The 21153-nt window shown below is 43.8% G+C and overlaps 2 protein-coding genes across 2 annotated transcripts; one reads left to right on the top strand and one right to left on the bottom strand.

The window, feature by feature from the left end:
* The first annotated feature begins 55 nt into the window (after window positions 1-55).
* LOC122714800 (dynein regulatory complex subunit 7-like) lies at window positions 56-2433 on the top strand. The gene is made up of 2 exons (XM_043936479.1): window positions 56-412; window positions 2235-2433. The coding sequence occupies exons 1-2, from the start codon at window positions 56-58 to the stop codon at window positions 2427-2429; spliced, it is 552 nt and encodes a 183-aa protein (XP_043792414.1). The 3' UTR covers window positions 2430-2433.
* A 104-nt stretch (window positions 2434-2537) lies between these two features.
* On the bottom strand, window positions 2538-5994 carry LOC122714799 (protein distal antenna). The gene has a single exon (XM_043936478.1). It carries the CDS (start codon window positions 4984-4986, stop codon window positions 3637-3639), a length of 1350 nt encoding a protein of 449 aa, XP_043792413.1. The 5' UTR covers window positions 4987-5994; the 3' UTR covers window positions 2538-3636.
* Between the last annotated feature and the right edge of the window lie 15159 nt (window positions 5995-21153).

Raw genomic sequence — 21153 nt, 5'->3', positions numbered from 1 at the left:
AAACACTTAACAAGTTAATGTTATTAACCTTATTTTTGTTGTAAATCAACTAAAAATGGAAGAAGATGAAAAGACTGCATTTGAAAGTTATGAAAGTATATCAACTATTACTTCTGTGGAAGAAGAAGAGTATAAATTAGAAGAAAAATTAACGAAAGATGATATTCTTAAAATAACGAAAGAACTTATAGAAAACGTACAACAAGAACTATGTTTGATCAAGTTATGCTGGCCAGAAATTGATTACACAAAAGATCTTTACCTAAGAAGACTTCCAAGTAGTTATTGTACCCTCAGTGATAAAGAAAAGTTGCTTGCATGGTATGCCGAAAATTTTCGACAACAATTTCACGTAAAATATCCAAAAAGAAAACCATTATTATTAGTATGTGAAAATGAATGTGGTATACAAGTAAGTATATTATAAAATTAAAAAATTAATAATATGATAGTAATAGAACTTTCCAATTCAAATCTAATGATATCTCCGATTCCATCCTTCTTGTCTCTAGTTAATTATATTAAAGATAATGTTTAATATTATAAATTATGCAATTGGATTAAAGTGTGGATCATGGTTTTTATGAAAATTTCAATTGTTTAAATAATTCTTTTTTTATTTATTATCCGCTTCGTTAAAATTAATAATTTTTTAAGTATTAAATTAAAGATTAATCGAGAGACTCGATTGTTATTTACGATTTATCGATTCTTTTCATCTACAATAAATTTTCAATATTAGCTTATTTATTCAAGACTCTTCCGCGCAATCGAACTAAAAAACGCAAAAATCATTCATTTTAATCATGACAAATTGATATTCGTCATTGGTGTAATTTTTGGTGCTACTCTCATAACATGATGATCTCAAGTTAACATGATGTTCTTTAACTTTTGGATATTTGAAGATGGCGAATAACAGCAATGTATAGGAAATTAGTTTACGTTTCTTATTAACGTTTCTCAAAATCAACGCATAATTGTAAATTCATAATAGCTTAAAAGATTCTCCAATATTTATATATAACATCATATATATTTACATTACACACTTTCTGCATATTACAACACGTGTTTCGTTATTATTTTCTTTTTTATCTAAATAATTAACTTTTATACAAACGAAACAACGGTCGTAAAAAATATAGTCGATACTAAAAAAGAAATGATCCGATTTCGCAATCCATCTGCAACGAAGTATTCTTCGAAACAGAATCAATATTCTTACATTTAGTATCTTTCAATGAAGAAAATATCATTTCTCGTTACTTGTGATTTTCTTTTCGATTTTCAAAAAAAAGAATAAATTAAGAAATTATGTGAATATCTTGATATTTTGTTTCCTTTTTCTAGTTTATTCTTTTAATAAATACTTCTCTCGATTTATTGTATAAAGACATTATTTTTCGTATAAAAATTAAAATATGTTATAAAAAAAATTATCAGTTATTCAAAATTTAAGTTCAAAGTATTTTATATGTAACGAGGAATGTCATTCTTGATAGACTAAGGTTCTCATTATCATTATTTTTTCTTATTCGTTTGTTCTTCATTTAATGCAACTATAATGGAAATATAACTGTATAATAGGAATCTTTCTAATATACTCGAAAAAATTTCCTTTTCTACAATCTAAATAATAAAAATAAACTTCGCTATACATTTATTCATACATGCTTCAAATGTTCTACAATATATGTTATGCACTTTGCGTGCAAGTACACGGTCACAGTCTTATTTACACGTACCATCATTTGACAGTACTTTCTTCACTTTGGTTTTTCTGTCAGTTTTTATAAATATACATTGCTAACTGCAAGATTATTTCCTTTCAGTGTACCTAACGTTTCGCGCGTTACGTGAACACGATAGGAACAATCATTATATGAAACGATATTTTCTCAGAAAAAAAAAAGAGAGAGAATAAGAAAACTTACAAATGCTTCGAAAATCTCGAAAAGGTTTTCAAATATATCTATAAAATTAATATGGCGAATCGACAGTAACGAATTTGTTTCACAACAATAGCACATGAAGAGAGAGAGAGAGAGAGAGAGAGAGAGAGAGAGAGAGAGAGAGAGAGAGAGAGAGAAAAGAAAAAAGAATAAATATATGAAAGACAAAAAAAAATCTCTTTCTTGGAACTAATCTTGCTATAACAAAGTAATGTTAAGAGTAAGAAAACAAAATCACGATAGGAAGTGTCTTTATAGTTTAAATCGCTTTTTGTGCAGAAATTTATGTCTACGACTATCAAACGAAGTACACTGCCATACCCGGAACTGTACACGTGGCAGGAGTGCGGAAAATTTGTCAGTGACTACGTTAAGTACGAGCCACTGAACAAACCACTCAAAATGGTAAGTAGTCAAACGTATTGTTGTCATCAAACATCTTATTTTATAAAGCTAAGCGACAAAGGTCCTTAAATATATATATACTTTATATATATATATATATATATATAATATATATAATTTCTCATCGATATAACAAATATCGTCTTGTCATTTTTTATCTCGAATTTATTTGTTTGGACCATTTAGTTTCGTGCGAGTAACGTGCACACATTATTTTAAATCTTATTATTATTTACCATAAGTAAATAATTCGCTAACAAAATGAGAGGTAGAACTGTTTGGGAAAAAGTGCAGTCCATAATTAAATATCATGAAGCTATTATTTTTTTCAAATATATCTGCGCGATAATTAGAATGTAGAACGCAAAATTAAAATGAATGGATTCTCGACCGTAGATAACGTAGATTCACGATTCTTGATTTTGATTATACATCCTTATCGATTGTATATGTCCAGGATAATGTAACAGGATAAAAAATTTTAAAACACAACATTGTCTATCGGTCGAGACTATATAATCTTTTTTTATTTTTATTTTTATCTGACCGCAAAGAAATTTCCCATCGCGCGCACACGCACGCACTTACACTAATAAATGATAAAGTATAATCGATAATAATACCTCTCTACGAACATCTTAACCTTTATTATAATTACAACAGTCCATTCAAGATTTTGGTATACACTTATATACAAGGTTTTAATAAAGAAAATGTAAAATCATTACGACCTATTTTGATTCGGTCTTAAGGTAACTCAAAAAAAGAATAAAAGAAAGAAAGAACGAACTCAATTCAAAAAAACACAAGGAGCGGGTTAAAACACATAATTGTGCATTGATTCATTTAAATTATAAGATATAATAAAGAATCCGGTGGGAAAAGGCGAACAACACATTTTTTTTTTCATTCGTATTTCTCTCGCACACATTCACACACACGCGCGAATCGTAAACACGAGGACATGAATCTCTGGATCGGCAAGAACGAAACAATAAGAAACAGAAATAAGTGAAAAAAAAAAAAAATCGTTTTGATGGAACACGAAGGAATTCGACGATAAGAGATCAACAAATTGTACATTGTGTACAATAGTATAAGGAGAGAAACAACAAGTCAACTTTTATTTTCTCTCCATCTTTATTTCATCATTTGTCTGTTTGTTTGTCTCTGTTCGATTCTACCTATTTTTTTCCACCTCATGAGTCGCGGTTAATACACTCTTCTTTCCTAAGAATATATATTTAGCATCACAGCTTGTCTCTTCTCTCCTCGCCTACTTTCTACTTTGTTTCAAGCTAGTCGACTTCTTCCTACACGCTTTCAAATTGTCCAATAGATACTTGAATTGTATGATTTGAAGCCTTGTGACTGCTGGTTCAGAACATTTATCTAACCATTTGAAAAACTTCTCGCCGTGCTCGATCGCTTCTTCTGTACTACTCGGCACGTCAGTTGACTCGATATCTTCCGCTGCAGTAGCGGATTCCTCGTCCATGGTTAAACTTCGTTTCACATTGTCGTTGTTATTATTGCAAAGCACGTTGTCAAGCATGGCTCTTGCTTTGCTCGGTGATTTCTTAGCGACCGGACTAGGCGCTAATGGCGTCGGTGTTATTAGTGGGAAGCTGCACTGCTTGTACCATTGCCAGAACCACGAACCATCCTGCTGATTGATGCTCGGATTGAAACTCGCCGATTGTTGACCGAGCAACTGTTGCTGCTGTGTCAGCCATAGCCATAACGCCTCGTCCACCTTCTTGTTGCCGCTATTCACATTGCTCTCCTTTTTAGGCTTGTTCGTTGATCTTTGAATACTGTTATTCTCGTTCGTTTTTCTAGGGGACGCGGGAACCGGAGTCGATGGCGCTTCCGCTGCAGGTGGTAAACTTTTTCGTGTGCTGCACGATTTTGCGACCACGGAATCCATTTGTGTTGGCGCGATCGCCGAAATACTATGCCTTTTGTTACTACTATTCAAACTGTTCAAGTTCGTAATACACGCGTTTCCAGTGTTCTTTGTATACTGAAGACCGTTCTCGACGAGACCGACGGTGCTGCCGTGTGATAAAGCCGGTGACATGCTCAACAAATTCTTGGCGAGCGTACCGGTGGCGCCGGACAACAGGCCCAGCTGTTGCAGAAGAAGTGAACTATTTTCGGGTCTCATGCCCGCCATACTGGTCATCAATCCTACATAATCGATCTTCGGCTTGTTGTCCTGTTTACCATCCGTATCGGTGCAAACATCACTACCGACAAACGACGTGCCCGCGCTATTTACCGACGTTTGTTGATCTATTTTTGATTTCTTCACGCATGGACCCTCATCCTCGCTTGACAGATTTGCCGATCCACCGGCCAAGTTACCAGCTGCAATATTCGCACCAGAAGACGAAGCAGGTGAATGGGCCTCACTATCCGGTGTTGACGAATTCCTTGCCATGCCCCTGATCTTGTGTTCGGATTTGCACCATCCACGCAATGTCGATTCTGGCACTCCGATATCTCGAGCGACCGATGCTTTGCTCTCTCCTTCGTGAACTCTCTGTATCGCATCCATCTTTTCAGAAGCGGAAAGCGCCCTTAAAGGACGCTTACCGGGACGCGCCGACTCGCCCCTCATTCCAGCGAGACGACTATCTTTCGCGCCTTCTCGCAAACGATCCTCGTAACCACCGTCCTCCGTCGTCGTGATGCCTTCGTCGATCACTTTAGGATCTATTTTGCTAACTTTGCGATCCCTACCACGCAATTTTTCGCGAACGTCTAACACCCGATTAGGGTCGTCCACGTAAATGCTCAGATTTGTCGTCCTTAGATCCAGGTTGAAAATTATTTTTTCACACCGTAAATCCTTTTATTAATTCTGCAAAAACACAGTGAAATTTTCGACGATTTGCCGAAATTTCACTCGGTCAATAGTCGTTCTTGATTTCCGTTCAATAATCGATAAATATTCAATGTTTTTCACGCGATGTTACTCGCACCACGAAAACACAGCGTTCGAATTCGTAGAATAATTTTCAGCGTATTTCGCGCGACTTCTCAGTCGCATTTCGTCCTCTTGAAAACACTCGATAAATCGTGCTAAGCGTGGCACATAAGAAGCCTCACGCTAACACACTCAATCAATTTTCACTGCGTTCTTATAATTCACTTTCTTTTCTTCACTTGAAGTGATCGATCAACAAGATCGATGAAAAGATCCAAGAAAATTTCAAATAATTCCTGAACTATATTTTAATAACGCTTGTTCTACAGATTGCAAAACAGCACACTGGCGCGCCTCGCGTTCAATTCCCAAGATTCACCGACAGAATATATCACCCAATAATAGTCGTATGAAAGACCGTGACACCGACGATCGTCACCTGACGGTGGATCGACCTCGACTGAACCGTCGCTGTATGTGCGCTGCGTCTATCGTCGCTGGCTACCTCGCGTATAACTGCTTTTAGGGGCGCGCGTCGCGTCGCGTCGCTCTTCGCCTGTCGACCGCCTATATGTGTAGTGATCGTTGTCGATCTACACAGTTCCACAGCTCACAGCTAACTGTTTCGATGTGTGCGCACGGTACACTACGTTACACACGAGAGCGCACGTGGACAAACGCACGTGGATTGTCGCGAGAAGCAGCAACGCACGATGCTCTCGCGACGAATCGTCACGCTCAACTGCGGTGGTGGTCGCCGCCGGCTTTCCGCGGACTCGCGACGCCGTCTTCTCTGCCCCCTCCCCTCTCTCCCCACTGCCCGGACTTCCCCTCACCGTACGGCACCGCGCCATTCGGCCCTTCCTCTCCGCCCGCCCCGCTCTTCCCGTGAAACTCCGCCGCAGCCCAGCTTGTGCCTCGCCTTGCCATGCTTTGCCATGCTGCGATGTGCGTCTTGCTTTATCCCCATCGTGCCTCTCGTCTTGCCTATACTCTTGGCTCTTCTACGCTACCTATCGTCCCTTCTCGATCCCCTTCCCCCTCTTCACTCCTCTACCCCTTGTTTCTCGTCCCATTGCCGCCCTTCCGCCTGCCCCTTCGCGTTCTCGTCCTCTTCTTCCTTTCGTCCCTCGGTATGTTCCTTCCATCGACGGTGTGCTGTCGAACCGCGCTTCTCTCGTTCTTTACCCCTCCGTGCCCTTATCCACTAAAACCCCTCTACAAGTCCACGACCCTTGCCGGTTCTCTCAACCATCGTCCCCATCGCCGTCGTCATCGTCGTCGTCGTCTTCGTCGTCGTCGTCGTCGTCGTCTAGCACGAGTAAAGTTCTTGGTCCTTACGAACACGCGATGCGATATAGATAGAATAACAATGAAAAAGAATAAAGATATATATATAGATCATTTTTCTATACTTTATATCTATTTTTTCTTTAACGCGTTGCATGATACTTTTAGTTCGCTTATATATACATATACATCTTGCGCACACGCGAACGATCGCCGTCTTCGAGACTCAACGTGTCCGAGTTTCCGGTCGGCCGACTGTTCGCAGCAGCAGCGAGGGAACGAGGCTTGGCGCAGTGAGGCGAGGTGAGGTAAAGCGAGGAGTGGCGAGAGGAGGCGAGGTGAGGCGAACGGTTGGCCGCTCGCTTGGTCGTCGTGAAATTTACGAGCGACGCGATTTTTTCGCCCGTGTCCCGAACGCCCGTTTAATTTCCCGCGATTCTAGGATCTCTCTCGTCTCTAAAATATAGAGGAACAGAGAGGAATGGAACAGGAAAAAGACAGAGAGAGAANGAGAGAGAGAGAGAGAGAGAGAGAGAGAGAGAGAGAGAGAGAGAGAGAGAGAGAGAGTGAACCGAACCTGTGGCAAAACCCTTAAATCCGACCTTCCCTCCTCTCCTGTACAACTCGGCCCCTAGGGAAGAGCCGGATTTATGAGCACGGCCTAAAATCCGTACGCGAACGACGGCAGAGTTACGGAGCTAGAGAGAGCCGCGAGTGTATAAGGAGGAACGCCGCGGTAATTCGCGGATAAATTTACCGTGCCTCCGGCGGCGTATTTACCGTGGTAAATACACGCTCGGACACACCGGCGCGGACCGGCACCTACGTCGATTTCTTTTTCGCGGCCGAACGAGTCGCCCTACCCTGCCGATAATTATCGTGCGCTTGTGCGCGCGCGAGACTACGCACGCTCACATTTGCGCTCGAACGCCACGCCAGCTTTGGCCTTCTTCGAGTCCCACTTTGCTCGAATCGACACGGCCACGACGGAGGACGTACAATGACGACCAAGCGAGAATAAGAAAACGACGTTATATTACCTGTACGTTCATAGATGGGGAAACTGGGAATACCTCGAATGCTACGGATTTTTCGCTCGTTCCAGAAATAATCGTACCCCAAAATATATCGGGCTCTCCCTCCACTCGCACGCGCGCACGCACACATATACATACATATACATAAAACATGGTGTGCGCACGATAAGCGGACGTTAAAGGGGAACGCGCACTGGTTAGAGGGAAAAAAACGCGTTCGCGTTTTACGTAACGTGCGGCGAACCGTTCGAATCGAGTGGCGGGATGAAGAGGGTAGGGAGGATCAATCAAAGTCGAACATCGATGACGATAACGATAGAACCAAAAGAAGAATAAAGAGAAGACGCTAATCATTAACCTGAAAGAAAAAAATAAGCAAACATTTTCGAATTTATTACGTTTTACGTTTACCAATATATATGTCTGTATGTATATATATATATATATATATATATTTTCTAATCGTATTAGGTATACTCGTATACATATTCTCGGTATTCATAATCGTCGCGTTTATACATATATAAACTACATACGATGTTTATCGATAAAATTGGTGGTAGGAAAGGCAAGAGTGCGGTCTGTACCGTTATCGAGGTTAAACGGCGTTACGAAAATATTTCGAGCGCGCACAGAGATCGAAAAGATAGCGGTGGCGCGCGGACGTCACCGGATACACCTTATCGATCTCGATATCGGTGGCTCGTCGAGAGAGAAAGAGACGACGCGGTCGGACGTACGGCGGCCGATTAACGAACGGAGAGTCGCGCAAAGGGGAAAGGACGAAGGCGTGAAAGAGAAAGGAGTGAGGAGCGGCGAGAGATGGAGGAGGAGGAAGAGGTGGATGAGGATGAGGAGGGGGCGGAGGGAGAGGATGAGGTGGAGGAAGAGGTGGAGGAGGGGGAGGAGGAGGAGGAAGAGGAGGAGGACGGTCGGACGAACGGACGGACGGACGGATGGACGGACGGTTCGAGGGGGGAGAAGAGGGCAAAATCGATCGACACGTCCTCTCGGGTACGCGGCGAGGCGCACTTTGCGCACCGCGCACAGACAACACCGTGGCGAGGCAAACCCGTGTGCTCCTTTGCCACTCGAGCCGGTAACCCGTACAATTAATTTTCACCTGCTTCCCTCGCGGCTCGGCCTTTCGCGGAAGGATGTACGCGTTGTGCAGAGAGAGAGAGAGAGAGAGAGAGAGAGAGAGAAAGAGAAAGAGAGAGAGAAGGAAAAAGAGGTTTAACAGAGGCGACGCGACCCGAAGCACATTGGTGTGCGTTAGCGGCTGCGTTCGTGCGCGCTACGTGACACGCTCGCCGGTCCCAGACGTAACGGTCGCGATCGTTCCGCGAAAAAGATGCGCGTGTACCGGATGAGAGCAGAGAAAATGGCCTGGATTATTTTCGCTACTTGTAGATACGAAAATCGCGAGAATTTTAAATCCTTATACGTGAAAAATTGAACTTTCTTTTTTTTTATTTTTTTGTTTTTTTTATTTTTAATCGAATATGATATTTCGTAATCTTTTTTTAAACAGTTTTGAATGGATGAATGGTTTTTTTTTTTTAGGATCACAAGTTTAGTTCAACTGTTATGTTATATAGGTTAAATGTCCTTTAAAATTTATTTTTTTGCGATTATTTTTAGAGAGATTGGAGATTTTTAAAAATATATATTCATTAAATAACAGCATAATACAGACGATAATTGATAATTTGTTGATATCGTTTCGCTCAGATTGTGTAACATAATTATGTTAAGGTTATATTTAGTCGTGAAATCGTACCATATGGAATACGGTTCATATTAGGGAATACCCTAGAGCGCAAGAGTTACATTGTATTTTCCCGAGAAAGAAGCAACCGGTATTGGTTAACAGGAAGAAGTCCATCTCTCTCTTCACGAGAGACTACGGCTGTTGCGAGTGTTCCTCGCAACTCTGATATCGCGCCGGTTAAATAATCGCAACTTCGAAATTCCATCGTGCTTCTTCGATTTATTCTCCATTGGAAAGTTGCGCGGCAAAGTCTCTGGAAGTTTGCAAGCTCCAGAAACCCGGAATCCTATACGAAGTTCAAAGTCTCGTAACTTTGCCGTATCCATATGTATTTTCCCCGGAACCAGTGAAAGTGTTTTCCCTGCATTAAAATAGAATAACCTTAACCCTAGAACGTAAATATTTACCATTTTTATTAAATACTTTTATTATCGATTATCGATCAAATAAGCATTTTTTTTTTTTTTTTTTTTTATATTTATCTTCATTTCGATATCAAAAATTCTCATTCACTCTATTTCGTATAAAATATCATTGTTAAAACAGTATCCTCATCTAATAATATGAAACAAAATATAATATCGTATTCTAAAATAAATAAAAATCAATATAAACACTCGTGAAATATAACCATATATTACCTACTGATCCTTTCTTTTTAATTGGCACGATCAAATAAATATATCAAAGAATGTGCATGCATCTTAAACGCATCCTTAAATCGTATAATAAATAAACAACACGAATAACGTTCGAGAAAGCGATTGGAATATTCTGGAGGATTAGCAGTGTAATTGTTGGACACTTGGATGAACAATGGCCGGGGTTACCGATTGTCTTCCGAGGGGGAAAGACTTGTTTACTGTTCGACGGCCGATGACGAATACCAACATCGAAACAGAGGAGTCGCAGTTTTCGAAGAAAACGGGCGCAGGATTAGGTGGACGGAATCGACTATCGGTTATCCGGACACGGATTATCGAAACCCTCTCCCTCCACCTTATTATCGAGGCCCGGACTTTTACGACGCTTCTTCCCTCGGACGAGGGCCAGCTTAAGTCACGTTCAGGTCGATTTGTGTCCACAGTTGCACGAAAGTACGAGGGAAAGTACTCGATATTTTTCACTTTTGTTCGGTGCTTGTAAAATTTTACGATCGACGAATTGTAAAATTTTTCGTTAAGTCGGAATAATCATCAGGATGAATTATGGTGATTCACTCGCCAGGTAAATTTCAAAAAACTACAAACTACTAGTTTCGACTAAAATTGTCCCCTCCCCTCCCTCCTTCTCCATCCCCCTCCCTCAATACCTCAACTTTAAAAGTTTATCGTTTCCGATTGAAATTAATTTGTTGAAATTAACAAAAAAAAAAAAATTTTCTCATCTCTAAAATAAATTTTTCCAATAGCGGATATCAATAGCTTAATAAATTCGATCTTTTTTTTCCTCTCTCTCTCTCTCTCTCTTCACGTTCCTGTGCAATTATCGGACAGGAATCATCCTTTTCATCGAGTAATTAATCAACCTTACGTTTCGCAACGATAAAACGATACGAATAGAACGAGTGAGAGGATTCGTTTTTTTTTTTTTTTNGAGAAGATTTTTTTTTTTTTTTTTTCTTTCTTTTTCTTTCTTTTTGAGAAGCGGTTAGGGGAAAATATGATGAATTCGCCAGATACCGAGAGAGGGGTAAAAGACATCTACTAAAAGCTAATAGGGCGTATAATGGAGAGCTGTTGTATAGTGTACGATTACGCGCCGGTTTTATACTATTCTCGGTCTCTCGGCCAGGGGTACGATTAATAATTCCATAGAGCACTTAAATCACTCTTGTTCGCGCGTTTTTCTTTGTTTCGCGCTTTTATGGTTACAGGGACAGGGACAAGTTAAAATATACTCAGGTCAGGTAGAGGAGAGAGAGAAAGTAAGGCGAAGGATTAACTTGTTGTCCAAATGTTCGTCCCAGTGTGGAGGAATAAAGGAAGTTTTTGACCTGGGTCAACTCACGTGGGGTAGAAAGAAATTACAATACACGAGCCTGTACACCGCATGCCTTTATCCCAAGTTATTGACGGGTGCCTCGATTTTTCTCGATTCTCGTAAATAGGATATAAATTCGTGTGTCGAATTTTCGTTGCGACATTTGAGAAACAAACTTGAACTAAATTTACGTACATTCGTATCGCATATTCGAGAGAATTTCGTATGTTCGCCCTTTCCCTTTCGATTTCGATCGTTTTTATTCTCCTCTTCGACTTTTAAAAATGGCAACGTCGAATTTTGGGAACGCTTTCATTTCAGACATTGACGAAACGTTTATTATACATAATCGAAATATATACATATATATATATATATATACAAAGCAATTATGAATATTATCGTTATCATAGTCAAAATTAGACGATCTTTAAAACCACCTTACCTGTGGAATGACCCAGGTAATAACCTTTCCTCTTATAATAAACTATTGTATCGTCAAATGATGAATTGGCAGTAATTCGAGTTAAAAGCTTCCATTTCAAGACGTAATAAACCCAACTTCCTATTCCGACAAACGACCCGTTTTTTTTCTTTTTTTTTTTTTTATTTCGACAGATAATACGCACTCGTGCTAATGCTCTTGCGAATACGAGCCATTGAAACGAGCGTCGATGATACGTTCTTATCTGGATGTGGATAATTTACCGAACGCTTATCGATTAATAAGGGTGTAATTTTTCACCCTCCTTTTTTCTGGTAAACTTCTCCCTCTCTCTCTCTCTCTCTCTCTCGATCGACCATACTGTTTTTCCTCAATGGAAAAGTCAAAGAGACTCGATGCAAGAAACGGGAGGCCCCCAGCTTTGACGAAGACGAATGCCCGGTGTCGCGTACACTCGGCGCCGAACCTCTCTCTAACAGGAGAAACGAACGGAACACGAGAAGGAAGAGAGAGAGAGAGAGAGGGAGAGGGAGGGTGAAAGAGTAGGACGAAGCAAAGAAAGAGCATGGAGAGTGAAGTTCATTCATAAAAAAGAAAATTATTACGCCCGCGGTGAAGCGACTCCCGCAAAGTGAATAATGCCTGCTGCTCTCCCTCCCTTTGCCTTCCAGTTTAACTCTAACTCTGTCTGGTTGCCTGGTCGGCACAGTCCGCGACTTCTGAACGACGATTATCCCTACTCGTTTCTCTTCCTTTCCATCTTTCTCTTTCTCCCTCCCTCTGTCTCTCGTTTCTTTTCTCTCTCTCTCTCTCTCTCTCTCTCTCTATCTCGATCATCGTCGAGATCTTCCGCGATAAACTTTCCACCCTCCTACGCGGTCGAGGGTCATCTCTCTGCGCGATTCTCTGTACCATCGAAAGTGGAAAGGTATATAACGAAAAGGTAGAGGGAAAGAGAAATAGAATAGGAAGGAAGGAAGGAAGAGGGGAGGAGCGGAGGAGAGGAAAGTTGGACGAGTTCTTAACTCGCTCGTTAATGCAACCACGTGGATAAAAGTTTCGAAAGAGTGGTCGATATATATCGGTACACCAGCTGTATGTATCGAGGAATCCATGGGAGCGGAAAGAGAGATGGGAAGCGAGCGAGCGAGCGAGCGAGCGAGCGAGAGAGAGAGAGAGAGAGAGAGAGAGAGAGAGAGAGAGATATCTAGCAAGAGCAAGCGCGGGGGTGGATCGGGTGGGCGAGAGGGAGAGCGCATGTACGAGCAATGGGAGAACTACCTAACAGTTCCCGACCCGTTGACCCCTAAAGTTTGCCGAGCGAGAATTCGCATTCCGTGAATGGGGCAATTCATAAATGTATCTCCCGATGTCTCTCTTTCGTCTGCCGCCTCTCTCGCGCTCCCTCTCGCTTCTCGCGGCTCCACGTGGATTTTCCATCGCGTTCCTCTACATTCACTACGTATCGCTCTGCTCTCTCTCTCTCTCTCTCTCTCTCTCTCGTTCCACCAACCCCTCGTAAAACGATTCTTCTTTTTCTCTCCCTCGTTTCTCTATGCGTTTCTGTTCCTGTTTCTGTCTGTCACTGTTTGTAGCGTAGCATTTTTTTCCTTTTTTTTCCCCCTCCCCCTCTCTTTATTTTTCTGCCCACCCCTTCCTCCCCACCCCGGTATTTTTCCCCTTTTTCCCCCATTATTCCCCCGTGTTCCGTGTTTCGGTCGTGCGTTAGATTGGAGGGGGAGGTGGGGAGGATACACGTGGCAGCTGGAAATCACGGGGAGATGTTTTGACTCCTGTTTTAATGGATGTTCCGCGTACACGCGATTAACGCGTCCCGATGCTTTTCAATTTTCGCGCAACGCTAGCTACACGCTAGCTCGTCCGAGCGTTCACACGCCCCGACCCGTGAAAATCGTATTAATTGCAAACGGAGGTGAGGTGGTATCGCGCATAATTGCCAGACTAGGATTCCTTCGATGGGATCAGGGAACTTCTCTCTCTTTCTTATTGTGTGTATATATATATATATATATATATATATTTCTTCCCCTCTCTTTCATCTTTCCACTTTTCCTTCACCACTTTCACCTTTCCTTTCCTTCTCTCTCCGTCTCTCTTCCTCCTCGGTATGTATCGCTCGGTCCGCATACTTTCGCAAAACTTTGTTTGCCGTTCTTGAAAACTTTGATTCGATTTCACTCCGACAAAACTCTCTCTCGCTCTCTCGTAACATGAAAGATACATCGCTACCCTGTTGCAGCCGGTCATTCAGTGATATACCGTTCGTGGTGTTCGTAGGGGAATCAGTAGCGCGATTGCTCGGTGTGGAAAGGATAGATGGAGAGAAGAATTTCTTTCCTTCCTCCTCTTACGCGGCGCGAAAAACGCGAGGCGAAATCTTCTATGCGTCTCGGAGGGAAAAAAAAGGAAGAAAACCGAGTCGTCGCCCGATTCGTCGGCGGTGCGGAAGAGGAAGGGGAGGCTGGTTTCGAAAATTTCGTTCGTTAAAACGGAAAATCGATAGCGGACCACCCCCGTCCGGTATACGTATATCGGACGCCCACGCGGTTGTTACCTCGTGCCGTACGCCCGCGCGCGTATCTCTGCGATCTCGCATCTACCTGGACACCCACGTAATCGGCAGCCAAGTGGAAATCCTGGTAGCTGGCTGCTCGACGATGGAACAAGGCGAAGAAGGGGATGCTCTACCGATCGGTCGCGAAATAACGAAAAAATGGAAACCACCCCGAGGGACGAGAAAAGAAAGAAAGAAAGAAACGAAGGAAGGAAGGAAGAAGAGGAGGTGGAAGAAGAGGAAGAAGAAAGGGAGCAAGAAAAAAAATAAGCAGCTTTGCGAGGAAAAACGTAAAGATCACCTCTAGCGATGGTTGGCCAAGGCGGACATGGAAGCGAAGGCGGGACAGAGTTATACGTTATACGAGCGCGGGACGAAGAGAGACGGGGAAAGGAAAAGCGGCGCAAAGGTGTGTTTGGAAGGTGGAAGGAGGAAGGAGGGTCTCCGTGGAAATTTACCGGAGCGCGAGTTACGGGAACTTGGCCGTAGCTGGTTCGAACCTCTCTCTCTCTCTCTCTCTCTCTCTCTCTCTCTCTCTCTCTCTCTCGGTTAGAGCTCTCGGTTCGGCGTGGCATAGCACGGCACAGCACAGCCTGGACCGTTGGCTTCGCCCCCGTATATATAGCAGACCGCGGGTTTCGCATCCGCGGCTAAGAGCAAAGGGGCGCCAAGGGTTCGGGTCCGTCGCCGGATGGCAGGAGGTATCCCGGGGTGAGAGGGGCGATGGGACGGGGGGACGGGAGGAAAGGAGGGCGACCGAGAGGGTAAACCGGTCGTTTGCACGCGATGGAAAGGGACAGAGGGGGATACGGGTCGGAAGGGAGAGAGAGACGGAGGGTGGAGGGAAGGACGGAGAGAAGGTTAATAGGGGGATGGTGCGGTGGTCGAAGCGATGGCGAAGGGGGCGGCGAGAGAGCGCGGTGTACGCGCGCGGCAAGGGTCGCTCGAGGGATCGTGGCGAGAGGAGAGCGAGCGGAGTGCGCGTTCCACGAGGCGAGAGAGAGGAGAGGAGAGGAGAGAGGAGAGCGAGGGAGAGAGAGAGAGAGAGAGAGAGAGAGAGATAGAGAGAGAGAGAAACGCGGCCGCGCTTGGCGCGTTTCTGGATGGGCGAGGGGGTTGGCGGAGGGTGGAGCAGGGGACGGGTCGCGGGGAATGGCGAAGTAGGTCGTGTCTCGCTCTCCCTCGTTTCGCCCGGCCATCACCCTGTCTCCCTTTCTCGCCGCCGGTTTCTCTCGCTCCGCTGTGTATTCCGCGGTAAACGGCCAAGCCTGGTCGACGGACCCTCGCATGGCCTGCAGCTGTCTCCTAACCCCTCCACTCCACTCCACTCCACTCCACTCCACTCCACTCCTCTCCGTTCGTCCGTCGGTCGGTCGATCGGTTGGTCGGTCGATCGGTTGGTCGGTCGATCGGTCGGTCGATCGGTCGATCCGTCCGTCCGTCCGTCCGTCTGTCTTCGCTTCGTCCGCGTCCCCCTCTCTCCCTCTCCCTCTCTCTCCCTCTCTCTCTCTCTCTTCCCCCCGATAACCCCGCGTTCACCCTTGCCTTTCCTTCCTGTCCTCTCTTCGCCACCGTGTTCCGTTCTCCCGGTGTGGTGGGTTCGTTCTCTCGCCGCGAGCCACCCTGCACACCACCCTACACACGGAGAGAAGGAGAACGAGAGGGAGAGAGGAAGCGATCGACGTAAGCGATGGATAAGAGAGGGACGGATCGACGACGGGAGAGGGTGGGTGGGTGGTGGTGGTGGTGGTGGAGGCGGCGGCGGCGATGGTGGTGGTGGGCGAAGAGAGAAGAAGGGAGGCGTTGGAAGCGCGTTGGAAGGGCAGCAGCGGTGAGCGAGAACGCGATTCTACTTCGGCCCTATGTACTAGATACCAGAAGGCCGAGTGACGGGGCGAAACAGGGAGGGGGAGGGGGGAGAGAGAAGGGAGAAGGCAGGGACGAGACGCGAGGAGAGGACGAGAAAGGTGACCACACCACGGTGAAGAGCGGAGGACATCGGGTGAGAGAGCAAAGTGAGGCGGAGGGGGGAGGGGAAGGGAGAGAGAGAAGCTACCCTGGTGTAAATACATAGCTGCACGCCACACCACGCCACGCTATATCACGCTATGCCACGCTATGCCATGCCACGACCAACCGACCGACCGCGGGCTTCGGACGACCCGAGGAGTTAACTCTCGCGCACGAGAGAAAGCGGGATATCTATCTACCTACCTACCTACCTACCTACCTACCTACCTACCTACCTACCTACCTACCTACCTACCTCTCTACCCACCTACCTAGCAGCTAACGCGCAGCTACACAGGCACGGACTATATACGACCGATAGGTCGCGGAGACGACCGATCGGAGGGTATACGTCCGTTTTGTTCTCGGTGGAAGGCCTCGGTAGGGAGAGGAAAACAGGCCGCGTGAAAAGGATCGCGACCCGGCTCCACGATCCAGCCCGCAGACCTTCCCTCCTCCTATGCGTCGTCCATCGGTTGAACGGCGACCGGGAAGATCGATAAGACGAGAACTCGAACCGAACCGAACCGAACCGGTAATTCTTTGCCGCCGCGATGCGATGCGATGGAGAGAACGAAGCGGAGCGTAACACACCGATAGGGTGGAAACTTGTAAAAATATAATAAATCGTGGCGCGGAAGATGAGGATACGGTGACGGAGATAGATAGATAGATAGATAGATAGATAGATAGATAGATAGATAGATCGGGGGGCAGAGGAGCGGCGAGGAGAAAATTGGAGGGAGGGGACGACGGTGAGAGGAGAGGAACGACGGTGGGGAGAGGGAGAGAGAGAGAGAGAGAGAGAGAGAAAAAAAGGTGAGAATAATTGCGGACGGCGAGAGGGAAGACCGGCTGGAACCGAAGATCGGGGCGTAACGAGGGACTCTTCTCCACGGTCGAAGCGGCCAACAACGGAGAAAAGACGAGGAGAAGGAAGGATCGTGAAGGAAAATAAAAAAAAAAAGGGGAAAAAAGAAAGGAAAAAAAAGAAGGTCGGGTGGAAGAAACGAGAAAACGAGAGAGGAGGAGGAGGAGGAGGAGGAGGAGGGGAAGGAGGGGGAGGAGAAGGAGAGATTGGACGGTTTGGCCGGGAGATAGAGCGAGATCGTAAGAGTCACGAGGACGCGTTTTCCTCCCGATACGGTAACCCGAGTTTCGGACCTGTTCTATCCCGAGCTACGCCACGGATAGAAGGTTCGTGGGCGAGAAATCGATTTCTGTTCGCCCGTCGAGCGTAAAGTAGACCGTCGAACGAACGTACGGCAGCGTGATACGCGGGCTGCAATTTACGCGGCTATCAGGCATACCTATACGTTAGCGTATCGCGAAGCTCGAACGATACCCCGGAAAAAGGGGGCTTTCCCGAAGGTTTCTCGATAAAAAGCTCCAAGGGGGTTTGAAGCTCGGGGATTTTCATCGTGAAAAAGAATAATCGTGGATCGTTTATCGTGATCGGTAAAATTTCGTTATTCGACGAGAAAAAGGAAAGAGAGAGAGAGAGAAAAAAAGGAAACGAAATAAAAGCTAGATCGTCTTTTAACAATTATCGCTAATTATCTTAATCAAGGTAAATCGATCCGGAATGGAGAAAGAAGCAAGAATACTTTTGTCGAGGGAATTGTCTCGATGTATATATATATATATATATGTATATATATATATAATAATCGAGAAACGATTATCCAGCGGGGAACGTGGATACAAAGACTATGACGAGACTGCTCGATCAAAGATTCACCGTCGTTTAATAGCTGCGATCTCTATTCTCTCCACCCCTCCTTCCCCTATCATCCATCCTCTCGGTCCTTTATCATAAATCCCTCACGGATGTTTGGAGCTCGAGTGTATAGCCGTATATCAGAAAGCCGAGTTATAGAAGTGGGTCGATCCTATCTTTCTGCTTGGGGTGCGCGACGCGCGTTGCAACAAGTGCGAGACGATGGAGCGCTACATTGAGATTCAGTCTGCTCCGGCTCAATTCCATTCATCGTCGAAACAGTTTCCCAACCAGATGCTTTAACGATCGGCACTCAGCCGAAAACACAAATTATCGAGTTAACTCGCTAAATAGAGCGATGCTATCGTGGCTAACTATCGCCCAGTAATTTTAATTAGATCGCGCGACCAACGAGGAACGGGCAACGTCGCTCTCCTCTTTATTTCCACCTTTCCCCTTTCCCTTCTTCTACTTTTATTATCCTCCCCCCTCCCCTCCTCGCCTCCCCCCTTCCCCCTAGTATCGAGCGTAACGTCGTTTTTATGACGTATCGTCGCGAAACGTTTCCTCTTTCCATCCCCGTACACGTATCTACGTATCCACGTACGTACGTGAATCGCACGCGTACGAACGCACCCGTCTCTCTCTGTTTATGTACGACTCCGCGTATGGATATGTGCACGCGCTTATGCGCGCGCGCGCGTGTGTATATCTATCTTTCGCATTCTCTCTTTCTCTCCCCTTTTTCTCTCTTTCGCTATACATATATATGTATATATATATATACATACATACATATATAGATATATATATATATATATACACATATACACACACGTATACAATCAGTAAACGCAACAAGTTTCCTTTTTATACGGTGACCTACAGGTTATTCAAAAGGAAGCTTAAAGCAGAGAACGGTATTATTATCGTGGTAGGTCACGAGGGAAACTTATCGGTCTTCTCTCCGCAAAAATCGTTTCCTCCTCCCCCTCCACCGCCTCGTTTCTCTATTCCACGAATTCTCTCGACAATTGTATTTAAAGTCCGTGGCGATTTAAGGGCTCGTTTCTCACCCTCGTCGTCTCTCTAAACAGAGAGAGAGAAATAGAGAGAGAGAGAGGATCTCCCGAATGTTTTAATTGAAATCTCTCCTCTCTCTCCCCTATACGCTCCTCCATCAACGTTCTACCAATCTACCAACCCCTATGGCGTTTTCTCTCTCTCCTTCCGCGTATATTTAAATTTCAACGGACGAAAGTCAACCGAGTCGGTCGGGTTGGCTCGTTCGTCTATCCGGTCCAGCTACTTTTTCTTCTTTATACCCACCACCCACTACCCTCCTCGATATCGAACTAGTATTCGGATACGCTTTACCTTAACGAGAATATCCGCCATTTACATACCTCCGATCAGATTACCCGCGCCGGTATATCTTTTTTTTCTTTTTTTTTTTTTTTTCTTTCTCCCCTCTCTTTTCTTTTCAACCTTCTTGTTAACCCGTAGTGCCGCGTAAAGATCCCTAATTTCTACCGCTCCTTTTATTTATTTATTTTTTTTTTTCTTATACGCATACAGGGCGAGTAAAAAGTGTCCAAAAGTGTCCAAAAGTATCCAAAAGTATCCTTCTTGTTAACTCGTGCCACGTAAAGATCCCTAATTTCTATTCTCCTCGTTTTATTTATTTTTCTTTTATATGCATATAGAATATCCAAAAGTATCCAGTATTGAATAATACTTGTTGGAAACGTAATTTTCTATTCTCATTCCTTTTTATTATTTTATACGCACACAGGATGAGTAAAAAGTATCCAAAAGTATCCTTCTTGTTAACTCGTGCCACGTAAAGATCCCTAATTTCTATTCTCCTCCTTTTATTTATTTTTTTTTTTATATGCATACAAAATATCCAAAAGTATCCAGTATTGAATAATACTTGCTGGAAACGTAATCTAAACGAATTTTTGAACTAATGTTCCCTAATTTTCACTCTTCATTCCTTTTTATTTTTTTATATGCACATAGGATAAAAAGTATCCAAAAGTATCCTTCTTGTTGATCCGTGCCACGTAAAGATCACTAATTTCTACCCTCCGCTCTTTTTTATTTTTCTATACGCATATAGAGTGAGTAAAAAGTATCCAAAAATTAATTCATAAACCATGTAAAAATTCCTAATTTCTATCATCCGTTTCCTTTTATTTATTTTTTTTTTATACGCACACAGAATGAATAAAAAATATCCAAAAGTATCCAAAAGTATCCTTCTTAATCCGTGCCACGTAAAGATCCCTAATTTCTATTCTCCTCCTTTTATTTATTTTTTTTTTTATACGCATACAGAGTATCCAAAAGTATCCAAAAGTATTCAGTATTGAATAATACTTGCTGGAAACGTGATCTAAACGAATTTTTGAGTTAATATTCCTTAATTTCTATTCTCCATTCCCTTTTATTATTTTATACACACACAGGATGAATAAAAAGTATCCAAAAGTATCCAAAAGTATCCTTCTTGTTAACTCGTGCCACGTAAAGATCTCTAATTTCTACCCTCCTCTTTTTATTTATTTTTTTTTTATACGCATACAGAGTATCCAAAAGTATCCAAAAGTATCCAAAAGTATCCTTCTTGTTAACTCGTGCCACGTAAAGATCCCTAGTTTCTCCTTTAATTTTTTTATACGCACATAGAGCGAGTAAAAATTATCCAAAAGTATCCAATATCGAATAACACTTGCCGAGTTAAAAAAACTCGAGTTTAAAAATTTATCACATAATTATTAAATTTTTGAACCAATGTTCTTAGACCCGTTCCCTCGGCTCGTTTCTTAAACTTTCTGTCGCGGTCAAAATTTTACGTGGAACAACGTTTCCAGCCTTTGTCTCCCAAAACAAAAATAGCTATCCGAGTGTCCTATTTCAAACGCCTCACCCTGTATATACCCTGTTTAAAGCCGGCTCCATCCGACCCATCCCCATCATGCGCCCTGAAATGCGTGTCACGTAGCGACCTTACACTCT

Source organism: Apis laboriosa, unplaced genomic scaffold, assembly GCF_014066325.1.
Source record: "Apis laboriosa isolate Shangri-la unplaced genomic scaffold, ASM1406632v1 scaffold34_cov151, whole genome shotgun sequence".
In the NCBI taxonomy this organism is placed as follows: domain Eukaryota; kingdom Metazoa; phylum Arthropoda; class Insecta; order Hymenoptera; family Apidae; genus Apis; species Apis laboriosa.
The sequence above is the reverse complement of the archived record's forward strand: the minus strand, read 5'-3'. Positions and strand labels throughout refer to the sequence as shown.

What these genes read in the sequence shown, in the direction of transcription:
- LOC122714800 (XM_043936479.1), top strand. Translation starts at nt 56, where the DNA reads ATGGAAGAAGATGAAAAGACTGCATTTGAAAGTTATGAAAGTATATCA. An exon ending in AAAATGAATGTGGTATACAA is followed by an intron (nt 413 to 2,234) that starts GTAAGTATATTA and finishes CTTTTTGTGCAG; the next exon opens with AAATTTATGTCTACGACTAT.
- LOC122714799 (XM_043936478.1), bottom strand. Translation starts at nt 4,986, where the DNA reads ATGAGGGGCGAGTCGGCGCGTCCCGGTAAGCGTCCTTTAAGGGCGCTT.